General features: G+C 46.2%; 1 protein-coding gene across 2 annotated transcripts in view; it reads left to right on the plus strand.

Annotated features, from left to right (window-relative positions):
- The window catches only part of LOC130554579 (corticotropin-releasing factor receptor 2), a 60598-nt gene that overhangs the window by 23716 nt on the left and 8884 nt on the right, over positions 1-27998 (plus strand). The window contains exons 3-9 of one of the 2 annotated variants that reach the window (XM_057334333.1): positions 2136-2221; positions 10828-10934; positions 12418-12535; positions 18754-18907; positions 21561-21621; positions 23118-23190; positions 23540-23625. In XM_057334333.1, coding sequence (XP_057190316.1) covers positions 2136-2221; positions 10828-10934; positions 12418-12535; positions 18754-18907; positions 21561-21621; positions 23118-23190; positions 23540-23625 — 685 coding nt within the window. The remainder of the gene's footprint in view (positions 1-2135; positions 2222-10827; positions 10935-12417; positions 12536-18753; positions 18908-21560; positions 21622-23117; positions 23191-23539; positions 23626-27998) is intronic. The other variant, XM_057334332.1, reaches the window with a different exon arrangement.

Below are 27998 nucleotides of genomic sequence, written 5' to 3' on the forward strand. Positions count from 1 at the left end.
TCCTATGCTGACATTTTACCATCCTATTTTTGGTCAAATATGGGTGAAAGGGAAAGATTTGTACAACGGGTCAAACTTTTGAACAAAAAATCAAGCTGTGGCAACAAAGCAATAGTCATGGCAACCCTGCTATTGAGACCTAATCCCACTGAAACCAATTTAAAATATGCTGGCTTTAGGAAAAAATACACGGGATAAAGGTTAGTGAGACCTTTGTAGCTCGAAAGATTTAGGTCATTTTAAGTAAAAAATCTTTCATTATTTATGTTTATTCTGCAGTGTTTTTAGTGTATGATATTATTCCTATTATTCTTGTGGCTTTCCTGTGGCTCAGCGGTTATATAATGGCACTAGCAATGACAAGGTCATGGGTTCGATCCCAGGGGATTGCACATAGTCAGAAACAAATGTATAATGCAATGCAATGTAAGTCGCTTTGGATAAAAGCGTCTGCCAAATGCATAAATGTAAATGTATTTGACCTGACCATAAATCTAAGCCCTAAAGATGAAGCCTGAACAAAACTGTTGTGAGCTACTGTCCATATTTGAAGTGTCTTCAAAGTACACATAAAAAAATCCTATTTCCAGACTGACAGAAATCATTTTTTACAGGAGAAAAAGTGACGACTTCATAAACAACAATAATTGAGCAATTGTGAACAATAATGAAAAGCCCCAACCATACAAGCACTCCTACATCAGTCCAGTACACTACACTACACTGTTTCTGCTTCGGTGGCTTTTCTTAAATATAACATAGCTGGAAAGAAAAAATGAAAATCCTTGCTTAGATTTGCATTTCTGAGAGAAGTGTTTATATTTTCTTGTTGAGGCGTTTCATCCTACTGTTGTTGTTTTAATTGGCTTATATTGTTTTTTCTTTTCAGTTAATGAAAGGTACAAGCCTGTGTGAGTTTTTAGTCATGTGTTCATTTTTAAGCTCACATCTAAACTAGCAAAGCATCAATATGACTCTCTGAGCTAACAGAGTGACTGATGCCTTCATGAGCAGTTGTGTCGAAAGCTCAAGGCTTTAAACTGACTGACATACAGTATAGGGTATGAATAAATGCATTGATGTTTTATTGCTTTATTCTTTAAAATAATCCATAACACTAAATTAACTGACTGAAAGCAGCACAATTGATGCAGTGGGTTGAATAGGCTATTGATATGCACAATCATCATGAAATATTTTTTTTTTTAGTCCACTAAATGTAAAGAATGATTTTATAGCCCCTGACAAGTGTTTCTTTTCTACCCACAAACAAGCCAGCAAACCTACGACTCCTTTAAAAGTTTATTACAATCCCGTAACCCTTCGAAAAACAAAAAAGTCACCATTAGAAAAGCTGATGTAATGAACTGTAAAGTGTTTCTGTTAAAATTAATGTAATAACACAATGCAGAGAATTAAATGGATTTAGACTTTTTAAATTTATTAAGTTAAGAAGTATTGGAGATAAAAATGTATCGTAAAATGGAAAAATAAGAGGGAAAAAACCAGGGCAAAGTAAGACTTCATTTTTCAGATATGCATAATCACTCCCAGGAATAAGAAACCAAGTAAATCCTTTCTGTAAATTTAGATTACATGCTCAAATGGCCAAAAGAAAAGCAACACATCAAAAAGGTGTTCAACTTTAAACTGCAAGGTTTAGACTTCATATAGTGCCAAAGTTTTAGTCAGCTGAGTCAGTGTTATGAAGTCGTTTCATATAGAAAATAAATAAATGCATAATGGAAGTTTATTGATAAAAATTTAGTGATTTATTGTCCGAATCATTTATATATTTTTCAAGATAAACATGCTTTTTTCACTCATTTTAAAGATGTTTTAATAAAGCAACTTTTTTTATGTTTATTTAAATTAGTAACCAAATATTATATAGTATATACGCTGTCTTCGTTGCTTGTAATTGGGATCAATTGAACATTTACAAAATTATTATTGCTATTGTCTGAGTAACCAAGGTACCTGAAAAATTCTAGCAGGGAAACGTATTACTTTTATCTTGTTTGAACATGGTTCCATTTAGGCCACTGGCCAGTCAAGCATTGTGGAGATGAACCGCATAAATGGGCACCTATTTAAGCTTTGAAAACTAATGGAACTCTTTTCATTTTTGACAGGAAGTGCTTATAGAGAGTGCTTGGAGAACGGCACATGGGCACTGAAGAGTAACTATTCCAACTGTGAGCCCATTTTGGAGGAAAAGGTTGGTAGATTTGTTTGATCTTTTTGCTATTGTAATCAGTATTTTGTTTGTTTGTTGTGTGGGCCTCACAACAGGAGGGGCCTCCACTTCCGCTTGAAAGAGCCTCGCCCCTTCCATCACGTTGCGCACACACCAGGGTTGGAGGGGTTTGAGGCAAAAGTTTCACCAAAATCATATAAAAAGGCCCTCAAAGTCATATTTATTTTACGCAACAACAATTAATTAAGTCTGTTACATTGTCTTTTTTCATGATTTCTGGCATGTTATGAAGTAACCTCTATTTAATGAGTGAAACTAGTCAACATTTGCACAATTTATACCGGAATTAAATGTTGTGTAGGTGTAAACTCTTATCCTGTTTACTGAGCTCCCTATTGTTTACTCATGCATCACTCAAAATCGTACTTCACTTCAAATAACTTCTTAATGCAAACATTGTGCAAAGGACATTTTGATTTTGTGTTATACTTTTGTGACCTCATTTTAACTTCATGAGGAATATATAAATTACTCTCAATCCACACAGCCCTACTATAAGCCTCCATAAAGTGTTACACTAAGCAAGGAAAAAATGATCAGTGAGTAATAACGTCTTGGTTACTGATGTAACCTTGGTTCCCTTTCTGTCGGTCTCTCGACGTTGTGTCGAACCGACAGAATGGGGTTTGTCTTGAGAACCTATCATCTTCTGAGTATTTAGAAAAGGCCAATGAAAATTGGCGAATGAAATTTGCATGCCGGGCTCCTCCCCGGATGTCCGGGTATAAGAGGGAAGCCGGCGTGCTCATTCATTCACCTTTGGTCTGAGGAGCCTAAAGCATCCTCCCCCGACCGCTGGGGTGGGCGGCCAGTGTTGTGGCATGAGGGACACAACGTCTCGTTCCCTCCATCAGGGAACCGAGGTTACATCCGTAACCAAGACGTTCCCTTTCTGTCGGTCTCTCGACGTTGTGTCGAACCGACAGAATGGGGTTCCTATGGAAAACGCCACAGCACTGAGCCGCGTCACAATCTCTGCGGAGCGACGTTGACTGGCCTGGGCGAGTCAGACGAACACGCTAACGCGAAATTATGACCTTCCAGTGGAGAGGAAGGGGGACCCAGAGCTTTCCACAAAAAGTTGGGAAGCCCCCTAACGCCGGCCGTCACGGGCGGAGGCCTAATTCTCTAAATGGCGAGAAGCCGCCCGGCACCGTACGGGCCACTGGGTAAGCATTATTCCCCCTGGGGGAAAAACGCTGCAGAGGCCACTACCTACCGTAGGGAGGAATTAGTGGAGACACCACATGGTCTCACCATCAGGGGAGAACTCATGGGAGGAATGTGCGGACTGCAGGAGTTAACCGCAAGGTGGGAGTCCACCTGGGGAGGTCATGGGTTGCCAAGGTGGGAACCATTCATGAGGATACATCAGACGGAACAGCCCACGGAGGGGGGGTTACCACGTCTGGAGCACTAGGTCCGGTTAGAGCTATGTGGGAGATAACTCAACTGTTCCCCGGCCTAAGGGGGCAGGGCTGCTCTGCCCAGCCTGTCCCCTGGAAGGGTGCTTAGTGATGGATGGAATGCCTGTTCTTTACCCGAGGGGAAAGAAGTGAGGCGGGATCGCCACTGCTCCCCCCGGAGGGGGAAGGGCTTCCGCAGGCGTATGCCCTACCGGCTGCCGGTCCCACACCTTGCCAGGATGCGGGCTGACACCGGTTCCGCGCGTAGGTATTAGAACCTCACGGAGTTGTTAGGCATAGCCCAACCCGCAGCTCCGCAGATGTCTGCCAGAGAGGCGCCCTGAGCCAGCCACGAGGGGTGTGCCTCACCCCCAACGGGCAGGAAAAGAGATCGGTATGCCCTAACGAGGGCATCCACGATCCAGTGCGCCAGCCTCTGTTTGGAGACAGCCCTCCTGCTGACCTCCGAAACAGACAAAGAGCTGCTCAGAGCTTCTGGGCTCTGCGTGCGGTCCAAGTAGAGGCGCCGTGCGCGTACTGGACACAACACGGATAGGTTGGGTCTTCCTCCCCGGTGGGGAGCGCCTGCAGGTTCACCACCTGGTCTCTCGGGAGAGTGGTGGGAACCTTGGGCACGTAGCCGGGGCGGGGTCTCAAGATAACGTGAGAATCCCGGCCCCGAGTTCTAGGCAATCTGTGGACACGGAGGGTGCTTGTAGATCCCCTACCCTCTTGGAGGTGAGCGCCATGCGGAAAGCCGTCTTTATCAAGACTGAGAAAGAGCGGCAACCCCGAGAGGCTCGAAGGGGGCGGGGCCTCTTGAGGCCCGCCACCTAGGTCGCAAGAGGGTACGGAGCGCGGGTAAGGTGGTCACCCTCTCGCGCCCCTTAGGAACCTAATGACCAGGTCGTGCTGTCCCAGAGGCTACCCAGCACTTGGGTCATGATGAGCGGCCGTAGCGGCTACATACATTCCCAGTGTGGAGGGGGAGAGGTTACTCCCCCGTCTCTCTTGAGGACGGGACAGCTCGTACCCGACCGAGCAACTCCGCGGGTCTTCTCGCCGAGAAGAGCACCAGGACGAGAAGAGGCGCCACCTATGGGCGTATAGCCGCCCAGTGGCCGAAGCCCTAGCCTGAGTGACGTCCCAACCGGACCGGGGGTGGGTCACTCAGGATCTCCTCGTCCCGTCCAGACATGGAGACCAGGTTTTGCCTGGGATGCCGTAACGTGCCCCTTCCCCTGGGGAAGCTGTCCGCCAGGGGGAGCGGCCAGGGGGGAGTTGTTGTCAGAGCCTCAGCTCCGAGAACCAAGTCCTGGTTAGGCCGAAGGGGCGTAACTAGTACCACTTGATGCTCCTCTTCCCTGGCCTTGCACAGGCCCTGTGCAATGAGGCTCACTGGGGGGAAGCGTACTTCCGCTTGTCCCGCGGCCAGCTGTGCGCAAGGGCATCCGTGCCGAGGGTACCTCGGACAGGGAGTACCCAAGCGGACAATGGGAGGAGTTCGGGGAGGCAACAGGACCACCTGTGCCTGGCCAAACTGCCCCCAAATGAGCCGGCTGCGCGGGGAGGGAGTCGCCACTCTCCGCAAGGCGTCAACTGACGAGAGAGCACATCGGCTGTCTGGTTCAGGACGCCTGGGATGTGTGTGGCTCGCAGGGAGCTGATCACCTGCTGACTCCAGAGGAGGAGGCGTCGGGCGAGTCATGTTAGCTGCTGTGAGTGAAGAATACGCCACAGCAGCTGTGCTGTCCGACCGGACCAGCACGTGCTTCCCTGCACGAGAGGAAGTCCCTCAATGCAAGTAGCACAACCCACAACTCTAGGCAGTTGAATGCCAACGCAGGCGGGGGCCCGTCCACCGCCCCGACACTGCTTGCCCGTTGCACACGGCACCCCTTAGGGTGTGTCGGCAGAAAAGCGTGTGACCAACGCCTGCTGCCGGTGTGCCACGCTCTCCAAGGAACTTGACTCTGCCGCCAGTGTTGGAGCGGTCGTATATGCATCGACCCGAGGGGGGGCCACCCCCGCCGAGGATGCCATGAATCCCAGGAGCCTCCTGTTACAGGGGGACCGCTGACTGTCTGATCTCAGGCAGTTCAACACTGACCGGGCGCGCTAGTCCTCGCGCCCCCCCCTGGGGGTGAGCGGGGCCGCCCGTGAGGACAGAGTCGAGTTCCATACCGAGAAAGAGGATGCTCTGCACCGGGGAGAGCTTGCTCTTATCTCAGTTGACCTGTGGCCCCACCGATCTAGGTGCCGGAGCACCAGGTCCCTGTGTGTACACCACAGATCTCGAGAGTGTGCCCAAACTTGAGCCAGTCGTCGAGATAGTTAGTACCCGCACACCTCCTTCCCAACGGGGAAGGAGGGCGGCTTCCACGACCTTCGTAAAGACTCGTGGAGACAGGGACAGACCGAAGGGGAGGACCCTGTACTGATATGCCCGTCCCTCGAACGCGAACCGTCGGAACGGCCGAAGTCGAGGGAGGATCGAGACATGAAAGTACGCGTCCTTCAGGTCGATTGCCATGAACCAGTCCTGACGCCTGACGGACGCCAGGATGCGCTTCTGCGTGACCATCCTGAAAGGCAGCTAGTGTAGGTGCCTGTTCAGAACACACAGACCCAAGATAGGGCGCAACCCTCCGCCTTTCTTAGGGACAATGAAGTACGGGCTGTAAAACCCGCTGAACACCTCGGCCGGTGGGACGGGCTCGATCGCTCCCTTCACCAGAAGGGAGGCGACCTCCGCCCGAAGTACGGGGGCATCCCTGCCTCTGCCTGAGGTAAAAGGACGTCCCGGAACTTGGGCGGACGTGTAGCGACTGAATCGCGTAGCCGAGACGGATCGTCTTCCTCAGCCCGCCTGACAGTCTGGGGGCTCCCAGAACTGTGACAGGGGACTAGAGGTCGATCTGCTTCATCGCCCCCGCGGAGGGTGGTTCGATGGCTAGCAGTACGGATTCCTTGCCAGGGGAGGCCCCCCGGGGAGGAGATCGGCTCTGCCATATTTCCTGCCTGGCGACTGCGCAGCTCAACGCACTGTCTGACTGAGAGTGCTGAGGGCTGGTGTTTATACTCGACATTGCGCTTTGCCATGACGCAACGTCGAGTTTGCCGTTCACCGTCGTGCAGAGGGTGAGAGCGGCTGAGGTAACCCAGAGAGAGAGGAAACTCTCCTTTTTGAGAGTAAGTGGGCGCCAGCCCCCCAGAGGGGGCCAGCAGATGGAGGGACGGGGCAGGAACCGTCCCTATCCGACCTACCAGCGCTGTGGCTGGGGTCGGGCCCAATGGTAGCCTCGATCCCCCTGAGGTGATCCCATGACAGCCGCTGCCCGCGGCTGCTGATGGGGCGATGGTCTCCTCTTCGCTGTCTCCTCCAGGTCACTGGAGGGCGTTGAAGAGGACCAGGGCTGCTGGGAAGCAGACAGTGCACGGGACTCGACGGCCGAGGCGGCCGAGTTGCGGCACGGAGGACTGCTTCTTACTGTCGAGAACCCTCCGGGGAGGCCGCGTGCGGGTCTCGCGCCCCCCCCGACGGGCGGGGGGTGAGCGGGGCCGCTGCGGCTCGACAGTAACACCAACCAGCCCCCCCTTGCGAGACGGGTACGTCGAGAAAGCGGACCTTCTCAGCGTTACTCATCTGCGCAAGGATTGGCCAGAGGAGTTTCTCATGGACCACAAGTGTGGACATCGTCCGACCCAGGGCCCGCGTGGTCACCTTGGTCGCCCGTAGAGCGAGGTCGGTGGCGGCGCGGAGTTCCTGCATAAGCGCTGGGTCGGTCTTACCCTCGTGGAGCTCTCTCAACGCCCTGGCCTGGCAGGAGCCATAGCGTGGAGAGAGGAGGCAGCTTGGTCCGCCGCAATGTAAGCTCTCGACACCAGAGATGCCGAGACACCACATGCTTTGGACGGGAGTCTAGGTCGAGCCCCCCCAGGTGGCCGCCACCTACGGGCACGAGTGCACCGCGGCGGCATACTCCACCTGGGGGACACCGACGTATCCTCCAGCTGTCTCAACCTCGAGGGAAGAGAGGGTGACAGAACTTTGTTTGACGTGAAACGTGCCGGGAAGGGGCGTTCCAGGTCTTACAAAGTTCCTCATGCACTTCCGGTAAACACGGCACTGGGGGCGGGCGCGGCTTGGAGCCGCGCTCAAACCCGAGGCGCCATGTAGCCAGCCGCGAGCGCCGGGAGAGGCAGTGCGGGCACTGCAACCCAACACTCACGGCGGCCCGGGAAAGCATGGCTGACATTTCGACGTCCGCTTCTTCCTGGGCTCGACCCCCCGAGGGAGGGAGCCCGAGGAATCGTCGGAGTCGGATGGCAGTACGTCACCCCCCGATGCTGCAAGAGACATCTCATCATCACGCATCGTGTCCGAATACGTGATTGAGGAATAAGACGGCGGACCGTTTTTTTTTGGGGAACGGTCAGACGAGCGAAACGAGGTGTGAACGGTCCGTGAGCCGTGGCTGGCGGATTATCGCTCACAGTAATCCTCATCTCACCCTCGCTGCTTGCCATAGCGGACGGCAGGGCCGTAGTCCTGCCGCCACGGAACGGGGAGCAAACGAGGTGGTGGCTGAGTCCCGTGGGAACACAGCCACCTGTGACGCAACGTCTGAATCGTCACCGCCCGCAGTGCGGGCAGGACGTATCCACAACGTCTGCCCCAGCGTACTGGAAGCAGGCATTGTGTCCGTCCCTCTCCTCGACGAGTGTCCCAAGAGAATCTCATCATCACGCATCGTGTCCGAATACGTGATTGAGGAATAAGACGGCGGACCTTTTTTTTTGGGGAACGGTCAGACGAGCGAAACGAGGTGTGAACGGTCCGTGAGCCGTGGCTGGCGGATTATCGCTCACAGTAATCCTCATATCACCCTCGCTGCTTGCCATAGCGGACGGCAGGGCCGTAGTCCTGCCGCCACGGAACGGGGAGCAAACGAGGTGGTGGCTGAGTCCCGTGGGAACACAGCCACCTGTGACGCAACGTCTGAATCGTCACCGCCCGCAGTGCGGGCAGGACGTATCCACAACGTCTGCCCCAGCGTACTGGAAGCAGGCATTGTGTCCGTCCCTCTCCTCGACGAGTGTCCCAAGAGAATCTCATCATCACGCATCGTGTCCGAATACGTGATTGAGGAATAAGACGGCGGACCGTTTTTTTTGGGGAACGGTCAGACGAGCGAAACGAGGTGTGAACGGTCCGTGAGCCGTGGCTGGCGGATTATCGCTCACAGTAATCCTCATATCACCCTCGCTGCTTGCCATAGCGGACGGCAGGGCCGTAGTCCTGCCGCCACGGAACGGGGAGCAAACGAGGTGGTGGCTGAGTCCCGTGGGAACACAGCCACCTGTGACGCAACGTCTGAATCGTCACCGCCCGCAGTGCGGGCAGGACGTATCCACAACGTCTGCCCCAGCGTACTGGAAGCAGGCATTGTGTCCGTCCCTCTCCTCGACGAGTGTCCCAAGAGAATCTCATCATCACGCATCGTGTCCGAATACGTGATTGAGGAATAAGACGGCGGACCGTTTTTTTTGGGGAACGGTCAGACGAGCGAAACGAGGTGTGAACGGTCCGTGAGCCGTGGCTGGCGGATTATCGCTCACAGTAATCCTCATATCACCCTCGCTGCTTGCCATAGCGGACGGCAGGGCCGTAGTCCTGCCGCCACGGAACGGGGAGCAAACGAGGTGGTGGCTGAGTCCCGTGGGAACACAGCCACCTGTGACGCAACGTCTGAATCGTCACCGCCCGCAGTGCGGGCAGGACGTATCCACAACGTCTGCCCCAGCGTACTGGAAGCAGGCATTGTGTCCGTCCCCCTCCTCGATGAGTGTGTTACACCCAAGAGACTCTCATCATCACGCATCGTGTCCGAATACGTGATTGAGGAATAAGACGGCGGACCTTTTTTTTTGGGGAACGGTCAGACGAGCGAAACGAGGTGTGAACGGTCCGTGAGCCGTGGCTGGCGGATTATCGCTCACAGTAATCCTCATATCACCCTCGCTGCTTGCCATAGCGGACGGCAGGGCCGTAGTCCTGCCGCCACGGAACGGGGAGCAAACGAGGTGGTGGCTGAGTCCCGTGGGAACACAGCCACCTGTGACGCAACGTCTGAATCGTCACCGCCCGCAGTGCGGGCAGGACGTATCCACAACGTCTGCCCCAGCGTACTGGAAGCAGGCATTGTGTCCGTCCCTCTCCTCGACGAGTGTCCCAAGAGAATCTCATCATCACGCATCGTGTCCGAATACGTGATTGAGGAATAAGACGGCGGACCGTCTTTTTTGGGGAACGGTCAGACGAGCAAAATGAGGTGTGAACGGTCCGTGAGCCGTGGCTGGCGGATTATCGCTCACAGTAATCCTCATATCACCCTCGCTGCTTGCCATAGCGGACGGCAGGGCCGTAGTCCTGCCGCCACGGAACGGGGAGCAAACGAGGTGGTGGCTGAGTCCCCTGGGAACACAGCCACCTGTGACGCAACGTCTGAATCGTCACCGCCCGCAGTGCGGGCAGGACGTATCCACAACGTCTGCCCCAGCGTACTGGAAGCAGGCATTGTGTCCGTCCCCCTCCTCGATGAGTGTGTTGCACCCATGAGAACAGCGGGACAAGCCACGCTGGAGAAATTTGCTCTTTTAGAAAAGGAAATTTGCTCGAACACCTCCGGAACTGCCGAGACGCCCAGGGGAGAGTCACTGCAGGAAGGGACCATCCGCTGTCCACGTCGTAGATTCCAGCAGAAATAAAGATCATCCAGATCGTAGAGAAGCTCACCAGATGCTTAGGCTCTGAAGAAAAAAAGGTGAGTGAATGAGCACGCCGGCTTCCCTCTTATTCCCTCGGACATCCGGGGAGGAGCTCGGCATGCAAATTTCATTCGCCAATTTTCATTGGCCTTTTCTAAATACTCAGAAGATGATAGGTTCTCAAGACAAACCCCATTCTGTCGGTTCGACACAACGTCGAGAGACCGACAGAAAGGGAACTATCGATTTGTGCTACAATTGGAGTCATATATAATCATAAAATCCCATATGTTAAGAAAACACAAGGAGTTGATAGTATTTAGCAATAGTTTTGCAATTTTGAATCTTTGCAAAAGTAATGTGGTAATAATGAATTTATCTTCTTTACAGAGGAAGTACCCCATGCACTATAAGATAGCTCTCATCATAAATTACTTTGGTCACTGTATATCTGTTGGAGCTCTAGTTATCGCTTTCATTCTCTTCCTTTGCTTAAGGTAAGTGTATCTGTGATGTTTCTGCACTGTTCTGTGTGAGTAATGTCTTAGGGTTAGAGTTTAAAGGTCCGGTTGAACGGGCAGTTTCTGCCAATCTCATATTAATCTTAAGTACCTATGGATTATTATTGCATACTTCGTATCTTTGAAGAGTATTTAGTTTGATCACATTTATAAAAGATACTGTAGATACAGCTGTATGATTATTTCCGAAAATGATACAACATAAAACATAAGACATCCTGGGGGTGTGCGGGGGGAGGAACTAAATCACGAGCACACAATACATCATCGCATTATCCCTGCATAACTGTTTTGATTCAATATAAGTTTGTGTTGTTTATATTATGCACGTACACACCGATTTCCGACAAAACACAGACATATGACTTAGTCTCACTTACCACGTACCCGGCATCTTTTAGCGCTGGGACCGCTCCATCTATCAGTTTCAAACGATCTCCAATTCCAGCGTTATATCCACCGTTTATATAACATCCATCACTGAAATGCCGTGAACAAACAAACACACCTCAACTTCTCTCACTATCGCAAGAGTAACGAGCTGCAGCTGCAGGCCCACAGCGAAGCCAATCTTTATGTCATCAGTTGACATGTGGGCGGGCTATTTCTTTCGCCTTGCCGTGGGTATGCTTTTCCGGGAGAATTGCTCGCTAAAGGACTAAGAAAAGTTGTTACACAACGGTTTTTCATGTTCTAAAAAAAACTTTACGAAACCTATACGAACTTTAGGGGATTAAATTGAGCACAGAAATACTACGTATTACGTCCAACTCGTTTTTTGACAAGTTGACCATGTTAAGCATGAGAAGCCAGCACGTTTAACATTGTAAAGTCAGAATGCATGAAACAGTGTTAAATCCCCCCTTTAAACGGATAGTTCACCAAGAAAAAAAAAAATTCTGTCATAATTTACTCATGCTCTTGACATTTTAAACTTGTATGACTCTCTTTCTTCCGCAGAACACAAAAGAAGATATTTTCAAGAATGTTGGCACCCATTCACTTGCATTAGTTTTGTGTCCATACAATAGAAGTGAATGGGTGCCCGTACTGTTCGGTTACCAACTTTCATCAAAATATCTTCTTTTGTATTCTGCAGAAGAAAGTCATACAGGTTTGAAATGACTAAAGGGTGAGTAAATGAACTACTTGAATCCATTGAAAAAGTGTTGTTCCTTTAAGAAAGTTTGTCATAGCAGGCTATGCACATTTATTCCTAAAAATGATTATGTCCATTACAAAAGTTTACACAGCCTTTCTAAAGTTGCATTGAAATTTGAAATATAATTATTTCAGCTCTGAATTATATTCGTTCATTTATCGTTGCTTTTTCATTTCCAGTGTGTCTAAAAATTAATTTTCCAACCAGCTCTAGCATCCCAGAAATTATTTTGACAACCTAGAGTTTGCATATTTGCAAATGCTAAAACTGTCTAATCACTGATTTTTTTCTTCCAAGGAGCATCCGATGTCTTCGCAATATAATCCATTGGAACTTAATTACAACGTTCATTCTGAGGAATGTAATGTGGTTTTTGCTTCAGTTGATTGACCACAACATCCATGAGACCAATGAGGTAGGAAACACTTTGAAACTATTTATCAGCGTATTAGCATGCGAGGGAATCAGCAGGTTTATAACATTTGCATTCATCGTGTTGACAAATGATTCCTGAGCAAAGCTGCATATTGAAAGCTTTCACACTGCATATTACATGAAACAAGTTACTGAAAATTAAGCCACGGTGATGATTTTTTTTCCTTAAATCACATCCTGTCCTTCTCAAAGTATCTTTTTAATATACAGTAAATTGCATTCTTGAAAAAAAATATTTAAGGTTTAAAAAAGATTTCCATTTTCTAAAAAGGCTTCAATTATGTTTTTCCTCAGAAGAGAAAACGTCTTGGTTACGTATTTAACCTCACTTCCCTGATGTAGGGAACGAGACGTTGTGTCGAACCGACAGAGTGGGGTTTGATCTTGAGAACCTATCATCTCTGGTTGTACTTTTAAAAGGCCAATGAACTTGGCGAATGGCATGGCATGCCAGTCTCCACCCCGTACATACGGGTATAAAAGGAAGATGGCATGCCCAGTCATTCACCTTTGGGCTGAGGAACCTGAGAGGCATTCTCGGTCGCTGCAGCAGATGGCGAAGCGTTGTGGCATGAAGGACACAGGGAACTGAGGTTACATGTCATGGTCTTGGTTTGGTCGGGGTGTTTTCTGCATGTGGGTTGTGTTGTTGTTGTTGTCGAGCACGGGGAGAGCCTTTGGCTGACCTCGTGATCGGTGTCTGCGTTTTTTACCCCGCCCTCGTGTCTCCTTAGGCTTCCCCGCACTGGTGATTTTCCACCCCGCACCTACACGCCTGTTGACACATTACTCGTTAAGCACTCATTCCCGTAATTACCCCTCACCTGCCAATCCTTTCCATCTCTTTATGTTCTCCCTTATATTCCCTCAGTGTCTCTCGTCTGTTGTCTGACCGTTGCTTGTTTGTAGCCAGTTTCATACTGCCCCAGACGTAGCTGCGGCTCGTCTGTAGAAGTTTAGTTCTCTTTGTCTTGTCATAGTCTTGGATACCGTCTTGTCTCGTCAAGTGAAGTTTCTCTCTCTCCTGTTACCTCGTCCGTCTTCCCGTTTCCCGGCAGCTCTCGTTGGCGTTCACCACCACCTCTACCCATCGCAGGCAGCTACCCGCAGGCGGAGTCCGGATTCCATTTCTGGTCGTGGTAAACCACCAGATTCTCATCACAGGTCCCGGGCCGAGTGAGGTCCCCAGGCACTTCCCTCCACGTCTTATTGTCGGAGACCTATCCTCAGCCCGAGTCGCCGTGTTCATCCTTTCGGGGACTCCAGTTCTCACCACCGTGGACAGCACGTTCGCGGTTGGGTTTTGTTCTATTGACTGCTGCCTGTTTTTTCAATAAACTCCTTCGGATTTCACCGCACTTGGGTCGTCCTGTATTTCTGTCATGACATTACATATTTAACCAAGACGTTCCCTTTCTGTCTGTCTCCCGACAGAATGGGGTTCCTATACAAAACGCCACAGCGCTGCGCCACGTCACGACTTCCAGCGGAGCGACACTGACTGGCCTGGGCGAGTCAGTGGTGTAGTAAGGCATCAATTGCGTGAATAACGGCGATAGGCTCTTACTAACGGCCGTACAGGCAGTGGCCTTTGCTACTCTAGGGGCGAGATAGCCACCCGGCACCGTAAGGAACACTGGGAAGCACTACCCCCTCGCCTGAGGGGGAACGCTACAGAGACCACATCTGCCGTAGGGAGACAATACATGGAATACCTACACGGTCTCACCAGTGGGGAGATCTTATTGGAGTAGTAGTGCTGGGCCCCAACCAGGCCTTACGAGCTCCGCCCGGCTCGTAAGCTCGAAAGTGCTTAGGAAGTAGGGAAGCTGGAACAGCGCACTGACTCACCTGATGACAGGGAGAAGGCACTTCACAGGCGTACGCCCAGCTGGCCGTCGGTCTTACCTGGTGTGCAAGACGTGGGCAGACACTGGCTCTACAGGAAGGTTGTAGAACCTCGGGAATGTATTGGGTGTAGCCCAACCCGCAGCTCTGCAGATTTCTGCCCACGAGGAGGCTACACCTCCAGGACCTGTGCAAGGAGGCTCACTGGGGGGGAAGGCATATTTTCCGCTTGTCCCGCGGCCAGCTGTGCGCAAAGGCATCTGTGCCGAGGGGGGCCTCGTCCAGGGAGGCAACAGGTCCTCCCAAATGAGCTGGATGGTGCAGGGATGGAGTCGCCACTCTCCACAGAGTGTGACCTGCCGAGAGAGCGTGTCGGCTGTCTGGTTGAGGTCGCCCGGGATATAAGTGGACCGCAGTGATTCCACCAGCTGCTGACTCCAGAGGAGGAGGTGTCAGGTGAGTTGCGACATCTGCCGTGAGCGAATACCACCTGGTGGTTGACATACGCGACGGCAGCCGCGCTGTCCATGCGCAGAACGTGCTTGCCCTGAATGAGAGGAAGGAACCTCTTCAAAACAAGCCAAGCAGCCAGCAACTCTAGGCAATTGATATGCCACTGCAGGCGGGGTCCCGTCCAGCGCCCCGACACTGCATGCCCATTGCACACAGTACCCCAGCCGAGCTCGAGACCTGCCCGATCGGGACTCCAGCCCGAAGAAAGGACATGTCTGGACCTTTCTTAGGGATGATGAAGACATCTCGGCCAGAGGGACGGGCTCAATCGCTACCTCGACCTGAAGCACGGGAGCATTCTCGTTTCGCTCTGAGGTGCAGAATTTCCCGAAACTTGGGGGGGCGCCTGGCGAACTGGAATGCGTAGCCGAGACGGATCGTCCTTACTAGCCACCGCGACGGGCTGGGGAGCTGTGACCAGGCCTCAGACACCTTGACAGAGGAACTAACGGGGAGATCTGCAACATCGAGGTTCTGTGGCTGGCAGAATGGCTGTCTCACCAGGGACAGAACCCTTGGGAGGCGAGCGGGTCTGCTGACTTACCTGCCTTAAGTCTTCGCTGCACAACGCACCAAACTTGAGGGCTGCGGGATTGGCATGACGCAACGTCGAGTTGAGGCTCGACGGAGAAAGGAAGCTCTTTTAGAGACAGAGTGTGTGCCAGGCCCTAAAAGGGCCTGACTTGAGGTGGGACGTGGCAGGGCTGTGGCAGACTCGTTCTGGGCTCGACCGACCGAAGCCGGGAGCTCCAGGGAGACATCAGCGTCTGATGCCAGAAAGTCGCCATCCGATGCTTTGACGGAAATCTCATCCTCTGCACGCTGATGTGTGGATCCGCTATTGGACGGTCAACTGCTGCCCATCGGAGACAGGTTAGGTGAGCGTAACGGAGCCTGGACGGTCCGCGGCATTGCTGCAACGGGTTAACGTCCATGGGAACCCCTATATCACCATCTCCGCTCGCCGCTGCAGACGGCTTGGCAGCCGCCACAGAACGGGAAGCAGATGATGTTGTGGCTGTGCCCAAAAAGAACACAGCCAACCGTGACCGCAATACCTTGATAGACATGTCTCGCAGTGCCGTATCCATGAACGCTACTTCAACATGTTGGTGTCCCAGACATGTGATGCAGGTACCTGTCAGACTTGAGGACGAGGCGGTCACATCCAAGATTACAGCGGCGAGACATGCCTGGCGACAAGTGCACGTTGTGAGAAATTTAGCTATTTTAGGAAATTTGCTATAATAGACACCTTCGGCCCACTACCGAAACGCCCAGGGGAAATCGCACACACCAGGACGAATCCGCTGCTCTGTGTCGTAGAATCCAGTAGATAATCAGGAGATAATGTGCTCCGCATTTAAGCTTAGCAGGTTCCGAAGAACAAAAGGTGAATGAATGGGCACGCCATCTTCCTTTTATACCCGTATGTACGGGGCGGAGACTGGCATGCCATGCCATTCGACAAGTTCATTGGCCTTTTAAAAGTACAATCAGAGATGATAGTGCCAGCTGTATTGAAAAAAAATGTTATGTTGTAAAATTATTTGAAAGATTTCTGGGGCAGATCAAGGGCGTTTCTAGACCCAAAGCTCTACGGGGTCACAGGCCCCCATTACTTTGTCACTTTTTTTCTTAAAAACCTGCTGTGTGCAAGAAGAATGCAACACAATGCACTATACAAATTTCCCTTGCTTAAACCACTATTCCTATAGTGCAACAATACTGGGGAAGGTAAATATTTATGTATTTAAAAATATTCAAGTATCTTCAACATACTTAACATAAACTTTATTAACATGGTTGCATGCACTGCATGGAAAAAATGAAAGCAGAGAGATTTTTTTCTTGCACATCTGCATTCATTCAACATTCAAAATGTTAACAATAAATAATTACATCTTTTCAAGAATTTACAATTACAATGTTTCAATAAACCAGTCATTTTATGGTTCCAACTAATATAAAGAGCATATTTAATCTTAAAAAAAACAATATTTTCTGGTTTTGTGGCCTAATGGTTAGAGAGTTGGCCTCGTAACCGATTGACGTGCCCTTGAGCAAGGCACCTAACCCCCGTTTGCTCCCCGGGCGCTGCAGTGATAGCTGCCCACTGCTCCGGTCGTGTGTGTTCACAACTTGCAGTGTGTGTGTTCACTACTCACTGGATGGGTTAAATGAAGAGGTCACATTTCGGTTATGGGTCACCATAACTGACAAATAGCACTTTTACTTTTTTCACTTTCAATAAAGCTGCATTTGGATCCTCATCCATTTGTCTTCGTGCAGCCCGTACAGAAGACTTCGCCATACAGATCCAGCAGCTGTTTGTGAACATCCACCAGTCATGAATCCAACGACACAGGCAGGGAGATCGACCCATTGAGGATTACGTGAGTGACTTCATAGAGCTGGCTCATTTAGCCAAGATGGAGGAGGGTCTCCCTCATGATATTTTTTCAGGGGGGACTATCTGAGCCAGTACCTAGATCTTGCATTGAAACTGAGCGGCTCTGCATTTACAGTGGGTGTTGTGGAGGAGGAACACAACACTCTTTCAGTAGCCACCAGTCCAGAGCCTGTTCGCAAGATGGCTGCCAGCCCAGAACCCGTTCACAAGATGGCCGCCAGCCCACCCTGTTGAAAAAAACAGCATATGCTGGATTAGGTATGTTTTGAAGCTGGTTTGTGCTGGTTTTTGACCAGCACGTTACCAGTTTAAACCAGCACGTGACCATCTTAAACAGCACATGACCTGCTTAAACCAGCATGTGACCATCTTAAACCGGCACAAACCAGCATCAAAACATGCCTAACTCAGTATATGCTGTTTTTTTCAAAGGGGCAGAACCTGTTTACAAGATGGCCGCCAACCCAGAGTCCGTTCACAAGATGGCAGCCAGCCCAGAGCCCGTTCACAAGATGGCCACCAGCCCAGAGCCTCCAGGTGGTTGCTGCCTTGCTGTGTGTCTGGTCTGTGCACTGTTCATCTTCACCAGAGGCTGCTGACAAGATGGTCGCCCTGGACTCCCCTCTGCCCATCGCTTCAGCCAAGATGGCCTCTCTGAATTCTCCTGTGCTAAATGCCTTGTTCAAGATGGCCGCTCCTTTGCTGAATGCCTCGTCCAAGATGGCCGCCTCTGAGCTCCCTGCCTCGTCCAAGATGGCCGCTTCTGAGCTCCCAGCCTCATCCAAGATGGCGACCACTGTCCTTCTTTCACTGGCCACTGGCCTGCGCCTCTGCTCCTCGGCCCTAGCCCTGTTCCCCTTCATGGGCCTGGCCCTCCATACCGCCCCCACTCCACCACCCTCCTGGACTTTTTGTGAGCGTCTGGAAGCCGCTCTTAAAGGGGGGGGTGGGCTCTGTCACAAACCCAGTCAATGTTTCCTCTGTCATGTTGGAAAATAGTTACTTCCTGTCTGTGTCATGTGTTTTGAGTCCGTTGTAGTTTTTGGTGTTAATTAGTCTTCCCCAGGTGTGCCTTGTCATTGAGTTAAGTTCTCTGTATTTAAGCCCTTGTGTATTAGTTGTCTAGTGTAAGTCGTTATTTCATGTTGCTTTGGTGTCCCTGTTGTTTGAGTACTTAGTTCCTTGTTTCCTAATTTTTTTGTTAGTTTGTTACTTTATCTTATGTTTAATAAATCTGCTACTGCATGTGGATCCGCTTCCTGCCTGGATTACTCTTTGTTACAATTAGCACCTTATAAAACTTTTCAAAATTGTCACGTCTTGGCAGTTGCGTAGATTTTTTGAAACTTTGTATAAAATATTTGCCGAATCCTAAATGTTCAATGGGCTCTCACCAATTAACATTCTTTCTTCTTTCTCTATAGCCCTGGTGTCGCCTCATAACAACAATCTATAATTACTTTGTGGTGACCAATTTCTTCTGGATGTTTGTGGAGGGCTGTTATCTCCACACAGCCATTGTGATGACATATTCCACAGACAAGCTCCGAAAATGGGTCTTCCTCTTCATTGGATGGTGTGAGTTGATTTCTCTTGTCACTGCACGTCTTAAAATACATAATCAGCTGGCGTTTCCATTAGCTGCAGATCTGAAAGTTCGAATGAATTTGAATGTGCTTTGCTAAGCGTTTTTGAACGCAAGTTTTTGATTCATTGAAACAGATTCTTTGTGTGTTATATTTTGATCTAAAACATCAAGGGGAAAATGTTATTCTGCTTATAGAAAACAAAATACTGTGTATTTTTATAATCATTAAAAATTTAGCAAATTTAACACTTTATGTTAAAAAAGCACATATACACTGTCAGAAGAAAGGCTGGAGTCATTTTCTGTACCTCTACAGGTATACAAAACATTTAAAAAATTTACCAAGGGGGCCTGTTGTGTATCTTTAAAGGTGTTAGGTGTATACTATATTTCACTGAACCTTTAAAGGTGAGTAAGTGAGGTAATTGTACTTTAGGGTACAATTATGTATCCAAAAGGATTAGACATATTATGTTTTGTGTACTTGTGGAGCTGCATAAATGAACCCTGAAAGGTACCAACCCCAGCAATGGTAAAAGGTACAATTTTCTTCTTTTTTATGACACTTAGATAAATTATGAATATTATTGTATATAAATATTACTATAATAATAAAGAGAAAACAAATATTTTAGGAATCTTTAAAAAACTTGACTAATCATTAGGCAAACTAAATTTTCTTTATTCACTGCACATTCAACTTCTCTCAGAAGTCACAATGTAAAAATGTAACAAGTGTAGCATTTACCCATTCAAATGTATTTTTCTATTAAGGACTGCAAGTAAATACCTGTAATTGGGCACGTGAATAAAAAAATTATAAAAAAAATTCTTAACCATCTTTTTAATATTAATATTTAATATATTTACTTTTTCATGAGTAATCCCAGAAATTACTCAATTAGAATTTAAGAGCGTCAATTATTTGTGTGATGTAGTATCTATTGGTTAAGTCCTTCACATTTAGAAAGCTGTAACCAATATACTAAATGCAAAAAAAAGGTTTTAGTGGTTGCAACATTACTATGAGGACAGTAATGAATGGCAGTGACATAATTACTGTGTTTTATGCGCATTTGTTTGCTTCCCACAACGATGCCACATATATCTAGATGCAGAGATTAATTGCTTCTGTTTTTGATTGCACTGAGCTGAAATATCAAACTTGTCATGTCATACAGCTCATGGTAATTACAGCCATTATTGAAAACATGTTTCCAATTTTAATCACACTATTTTAACTCATCACACTCACAATGACGTTTGTAAGCATATAAAGCATATAAAAGCATATAAAAAAGTTTCGCTCTCTTAGGCAACGAAAGCAATTAAGTGTGAAAGCAGTTTTTCGAGTGATGCTTGAAGAGTCGGGTGCAGATTTAATTAAGTCACTAAGCATTTGACTGTAGGGCAAAGTATTGAAGAGTATACACGAAAATATTTACAGTAATGTATTATTGAAAGGACAAAATGTCACACCACTTGAAACTGTCTTTGATATTCACAACATTCTCTGTATGTGTGCCTAAACAAAGGATTGTGGGGGTTGTTCAGGGTCGACAGCAGGGACATTTATTATATTCAGCTCATGCTGTGACCTGAGAAAAAAATCATACTGTAGGCTAGTCAAGAAATTTTCACTTCAGTGGGCTGGCGCCATTGATTTAAAATGTATTTTGAAAAGAAATTGATGTTTAATACATATTAAATAGTTCACCCAAAGAATAAGAATACTGTTTATTTTTTCACTCTCATGTCATTTAAAAGCTGCATGTCATTTCTGTCTGGTAGTTGTTACTTTTGAGAAATTTGCCATGGTAACTAAATCGTCCCCCAAACAATATTCTGTCATCAGAACTGTAGCTTTCAAAAAGGAGGCAAAGGCACCATAAACGTATCCTAGCATTGAAGACCCACACCACAGGTTCCCAGTGATAACTGAGGTAGAAATGAACCATCTGTGTGGTGTAAAGCAAAGACAGAATGCCTTCGGTATGGTTATGAGATCTTCAAGTCTGTTAGCGATAGCATCAGCTGCATATTAGAAGATTAATTTTGTTATGAAATAGCCTCCAATGATTTTGTGTCAATCTTCCTGGCTCAATATGTGTTGTGTTGAGAGTCTGTTCATCATCTTTGAGTCTGTTTAGCATTCCAGGTTGGAAAATCTCCTTTTTCATGGGCCAAGCAGATAGTTTATCGGCTCCTCCGTGTGACGTCTCATAGATTTCTTGTCACCTGTCTATTTGGGGTGAAGGAATCATTGTCATCAAAACATTCCACACACGCTTTGTGGAAATCACATTTACCAAATAACTGCGATCGCACACCCTAGAGCACAAATACAATACTTGAAGCATGAGCAAAACAGCTTGAGCTCAAAATGACACCTGCTCTGTGTTCTCCTGACCTGCTCAATTGATGTTTGTTGTGCTGTCGGCAAAATACACGCAGCAATTTAGTTTATTATGGCATCTCCTCACGCAAACACTTGGCCAACGCAGTTTTCTTTAAGTTGCAGTATTCTATAAGCAATCACCTTTTCAGCCAAGAAATTGTATCTTTAGCTGGCACCTGTTTCTGCAATTTGCAGTGTGATTAGTGGGAGATTTGTGAATGAACGCAATCTTCTCTCTCTTGCAGGTATACCGTGTCCGATAATTGTTGCGTGGGCCATCGGAAAGCTTTACAGTGAAAACGAACAGTAAGTTGCTGATTTGAAGGGGACGTAAGATCATTCTGAAGGATTGAAGTTAATTGTAGAGTATTTCTTGCATTCAGTTTTATATTGGTTTAGTAGTAAAAAAATACCTTTTATAGTGGGAAATTGAGCTGTTTCCTGTATTCGCTTCTGTCATCTTTTTTAACCACAGTGGTGCATTTTATGAATCTTCAGAATTCCTTGCCATCGATTGTCCCTAAATGTAGATAACATAAACACGATTTTGCAAGAAAATCATTACATATAATCTACCTTAAAGGTATAGTTCTCCCAAAAATTTAAATTCTGTCTTCATTTACTCACCCTCAAGTTGTTCCAAACCTGTATAAATTTCTTTGTTCTGTTGAACACAAAAGAAGATGTTTTGAAGAATCCTTGTAACTAAACAATTCTTGGTCACCATTGACTATAGCAGGAAAAATTGCTTTATAAATGTATTTGTTCTGTTGAACACAAAAGAAGATATTTTGAAGAATGTAGGAAAGCAAACAGTTCTGGGTCACTTTTAACTAACATTGTAATTTTTCCTACTATGGTAGTCAATGGGGGCCAAGAACTGTTTGGTTACAAGCATTTTTCCAAATATCTTGCTCTGTATTCATCAAACAAAGAAATTTATACAGATTTGGAACAACTCGAGGGTGAGTAAATGATGACAGAATTTTTATTTTTGGGTGAACTGTCCCTTCAATGTGTGTGTGTGTGTGTGTGTGTGTGTGTGTGTGTGTGTGTGTGTGTTCCTTCAGTGGCACAGAACAAAGTGACAACGATAATGAAGTGTTTGATAAAAAGGGTTTACACAATTCTTGAAATGAATAAATAGATAGGCTACTTACAGTTCTTGCAACATTTTAAGATGTGACAGGACAATGTGTTTTTTAACATAAAAAACGAAATATTTCACCTTCAACTAAATCATATTTCCAAGTATTACTGTAGGTGTTTATCAGACAACACCTTATAATGCTCACTGCCCTCTGTCAATGACTCAATCAAACTAAAAGCCTTTCACATATTCCCCAGGCATGATTAAAATCAATATGAAACTGAACAGGTCTCTATGAGAAATGATATCATCCTCTGGTGGGTTTTGTCCCTGTAAGATGTGAAAAGGCACAAATTACTGGCTTGCATTTATGCATTGTTTATTTTGTGTCATTTATTTATGTGTACCGCTGGATGTTAATGGCTTTAAGCTTTAAGATTTAAAGTGATTGAAGTAGCAATTTTGTTGTTTGTTTTACTGTTGGCACAGTTTTACTTGATTTAAAAACAGTTTCTCATTTCTCTAATGGCGTTTTTTTTGTCACTAAATATTACCCAGAGTGTTTTTATCAAAGCGTGATTTAAAGAGCACGCTTTTTACTGTTGATTTATCGTTTATTGTACAAATCCTAGCATTTATTAAAGAACGTTTCATGTGTTTGTGGTGTTAAGTGGTTTCAGCTAGTAACTCGAAAACTTTTATTGTATTTCAGATGCTGGTTTGGGAAGGAACCTGGGAAGTATATAGACTACATTTATCAAGGGCCTGTTATTCTAGTTCTTCTTGTAAGTGTTATTACTTTGTCATATTTTATTCTCAGCTGAGGTTCATGTAAGTTTTTGCCATTTGCATATGTCTTGAACTGCCATTTCCTCAAAACCCGAGATTTCACGCTTAAGCTTTCGTAAAGCTGCTGAATTTGCTGTGACTGCAATTTTCTCCTCACTCACCTGATTGCAGATTCCAGCTCAAATTTGTGACTGTTGCTGATGCATCCGACAAACACAGCAGTAGTGCTTAAAGGCAAAAGACAGAGACCTGCAATGAACTCAGCTGAAAGTTTATAACAAACAAACAAGGCGAATCTTATTACATGGTCATTGACCCACTTGTTTTATATCTGTCCTGCAATAGATAAACTTTGTGTTCCTGTTCAACATCGTGCGCATTCTTATGACAAAGCTGAGAGCTTCCACTACATCTGAAACAATACAATACAGGTAAAGACCTTAAACTCATGTTTCACAGTCGTTCATGGAATAGTTCACATAAACATACACGTAAACATACAAGCTCAATCATCAATAAATGTCAATATTTACTCATTTATGTCATTCTAAATCTATATGCTGTTATTTATTTGTAAACTACAAAATTTTAATTTGTAAGGAAATGGAAAAAAAATTCTACATATTACAACGTGCTTTAAAGGAGCAATGCAGAGATTTTAGTGGCATCTAGCGGTGAGGTTGCGAATTGCAACCAATGGCTCACTCCAACCCTCCCCATCCCTTTGAAGCACTATGGTGGCTGACACAGAACTATGCTGTCATCATGTTTTCGCTTATTTGCTGAAGCAGATAACGCATTTACAAAACGCGCACTGTAGAGCAGTTTTTTTCCGTTTAGGGTTACTGTAGAAACAACATGGCAAATTCCATGCAAGAGGACCCGCGGTGTATGTAGATACAGTGAACAAAAACAGGATTTTTGCTAATGGAATGGGACACCAGAGTGTGCCCTATTCATGAGATGTGCCTGCTTTTAATGTGGCCACTTTAAATGCAGGACCTCAATAGACACTCAGCTCTGTATCTTTTCTTAGTAGAATTTTTTGGAAGTCATGTCATTCGCATACGTTCCAGCTGTTGTTTTACTTGGGGTCAAAATGTTAGTTGGGTTTACTTTTTCAAAGTTCTTGTGGCACCGTTTTTATACTTTGAAAGGCAGAAAATGTGGACCTGCATTCATTATTTCCTGATGTGTGAATGTATCTCGGGGCAATACTTACTTCAGTTCAAGCAGGAAATAAAGCACGCTCTCTTATCTGAGGTCTGCTGGCACTCCATTTCCAGACTTTGTTGTGGCATTTGGCATTAGTGAATTTGAGTCTTTAGGACAGGTTTATGTATTATTAATATTTTCTTTCAAAAAAAGAATTTTATTAGTGGTAGCATTTCATTCACTTTTAGCATTTCAATCATTTTTAATCAAAAGATTGATAGTCATTTACAATACAAAAATATTTTTTCATAATAAAAAAATAATATTTTATATTTATAATATGTATATGGTCATAATATTTTCAACCAACAAACATTGTGAGCTGTGATTCAAAATAAGTAATGTATAGAGATTAGTAGAAGCAATTGTCACATTAATTGTGTTTACATGAACTAATCCTTATACTATTACTGCTGTTGCTAAACAATACACATTTGTTTTCATTCCTCGTTGTGTCATTTTTATTTCATTCTCTTGACATTCTAATAGTTTTAAAAGATGCAAACAATCATAATTTTCATTTCTATATCTTCCTTTTTCTTCCCATTCTAAACACTATGGGGTGGTTTCCCGCACAGGGATTATTTTAAATCAGGAATAGGCCTTAGTTATATAAGGACATTTAAGTAGTTTTTACAAAGATGGCATACAAAAAAACATCACTTGTGTGCATTTGAGAAAACAATGGCACTGGTATATTTTAAGATATGTCAATGCAAGTTGTTTTCATTGTAGATAGCTCTAACATTTACTGTAGTCTAGAACTATCTTAAACCCTGTACAGGAAACCATCCCTATGAAATACAATTAATATTCAAAATATGTATTATTTGTTTATTTTTACTGACCGTTATCTAAAGCTTTGCTGACAGTGTTTGCTATTAGTAAGCTTTGAATGTCATTTAGTATCTTCAATTTCCTCATTTTCAAGCACTGCTATCATTCATTGTTTATCACAAGGGTTTTGCTGTCTCATTTAATCAGTGATCAAATGATGACGAGATATTGGTAAACAATTCAAGGGCACTAGGAAATGAATGAGTTTGGATGTTATTTACTTTAAGAGCTTCTTTGTAGTGTGACGTCCCCAACACATAGTTACCGAAAGCAGAAATAAGCAAAACGCAGCAAGTAGTGACTGTCAGAGTAGAACAGGGACTTTGTGCTTTAATGTTACTTAATGACAATAATAACATCTACCACTGCTTGTTGTAGTTGTTTCATGGACAACTTCTTACAACTAAATGTCTTGTACTTCAATTAAACTTAAAGGAGCTGTATGTAATAATTTTACTGTTTTAAATCAAAACAATACCTTAATATGTTTGTAGACATGCTAAGTTCATATATTGGTTTGTTCAATAAAACTATGCTATTGCCAGTTATTCCACTCTGAAATGTGCTTTCCGTGCCGGAATGTCTGTTTTTGTTTTGGTCCGTGTGACCCCGCCCACTGACGATTTACCCACTAGTGTATTTCGACAGCTCGGTTGCCAGTTGGCGACAATCACTGCATTAGGGCGACGATAAATATCACGTGATTTATGCACAGCTTTTGAGTGAAGTACGGGAAAATGCTGATGCATCGGAAAGCCAGAGGGCGTTCTCTTGTGGAAACTCCAATTACGCACTGCAGAAGAAGACCATAGCGCAGTCTAGAATCTAGGAAATGCCTATGGACAACTTTTTATCACTGTTACTCAAGCCTCATCAGGTATTTTTATGATAATAAAGTATATTTATAATGATCATGTTTGATGGGTGTTGCTTTTTCAAATGCACATTATAAGCGACTCAAACTCGCTCTGCTTTTAGATCGAGCAGCATTTCCTACTGATCCCAGAGCCGTGCTTCACGGACAAGCTACGCATTAAAAATAAATATCGACACATTGCATATCGCAGCCAGCTCGATTTCAATAGGATTTAGTGGTATCGCGATAAATTATCGTGCAGCCCTACACTGCATATTGCAGCAAACAAACGATGGGTCAGAGCAGATTCCACCCTTTCCGGTACTATTACGTTGCAAACTTAGAAAGAATTACTATATTATTGTACAACTCATGAGGAGTAATATAGAATGTTATTACGTTTATTTAAACGAGACCGCAATATGGCCCGCAATATAACTCCGGAGGACGCAACCTCTGAAACGAGCTGATCATTGAGTTATATTTGCAAACAACAAAACCACTGCAAACGTATCAATTATCAGATAAACTTTACAGTGTAAGAGTTTATGCTTTCCATTACACTCCTGTAAGTGTCTGGCAACTCTTGTGAGCGTGGAGTCTGAGGAGGGGCGGGGAAAAACCCTCGCTAATATTTTGAATTTGGACTGCGATACCAAGCTCAACCACTAGGTGTCAATGTTACATACAGCTCCTTTAAAGGTGCAATGTGGAGATTTTAGCGGCATTTAGCGGTGAGGTTGCGAATTGCAACCAATACTCACTCCTAGGGTTGGGAATCGAAATTTGATTCCAATTCTGGAATCGGATCCATAAAGGAATCGGATCCTTTTAAAAATAAAAATTCGATTCCACTTAACGATTCCGGACCGCACGGTCACATAATTTTCACGTCATATGTCAAGACCTGAGTCACCTGACCTGACATTGTCACGATATGGCAGAAGAACCCAATAGCAGGCAGGCAGTGAAGGGGTTAACAGATATATTTATTAAATAATAGACAAAACAGAAACAAAACACCCACAATGGGGAAAACGGAACTCAGAAATATATATATAAAACAAAAGACTTCCCCACGAGGGGGCAAAACGAAAACAAGCCAAATAACTAAACTCAAAGACACGACCAAACGTCTTAAATCATAAAAGGCACAAAACTCACAAAACAGGAACAGGAACACGGGCAAGAGCACGACCACGATACAGAAACACACAGTACAGGCACCAAACACATACATAGTACAATCCACGAGCAACAAGACAAAGAAACATGAGGGTATATATAGGGATTGACAAACGAGGGATAACGACATGGGGCAGGTGTGGGACATTAAACACTCAGGGAAAGATAACGAGGAAACAAGAGGAATGGGGCCAATGACAAGACACTGGAGAGAACGTATATTATTGTCAAACGGACAATAATATGTTTCTCTCCACACATAACCAAAGACTTTGTCATGACTCTGCTACAGGACCAAGAAAAACATGACTAAGGAAGCAGAGCCATGACAGAAGCCCCCCCTTTAATGAGCACCTCCAGGTGCTCACCAAGGGGTAGACGGACAAGACAAGGCAGACCGAGACAAAGACAAAAACCAGACAAACATGGTGAACATGACAAGGGGTAGCAGGACAACAAGACTACAGGACTGGGGTGGGATAACAAGAACAACAAACATGGGAGGGGGGGTGGGGCAAAACAAGAGTCAGGGGGCAGTCCAAAAGGGTTGGGGGAAAGTCCCAGTCCCCGGCTGCGCTCGAGGGCGCGGAGTCCTGGGGGACTTAGGAAAGTCCTGGGGGGACAGTCTTGCCCTGGGAGTCTCCCAGGGACCGGCTGGACAGGCTTGACGCCGGCTGGAAGGCCGGCTGGACAGGCTTGACTGCCGGCTGG

Source organism: Triplophysa rosa, linkage group LG5 (assembly GCF_024868665.1).
Source record: "Triplophysa rosa linkage group LG5, Trosa_1v2, whole genome shotgun sequence".
Classification (NCBI taxonomy): domain Eukaryota; kingdom Metazoa; phylum Chordata; class Actinopteri; order Cypriniformes; family Nemacheilidae; genus Triplophysa; species Triplophysa rosa.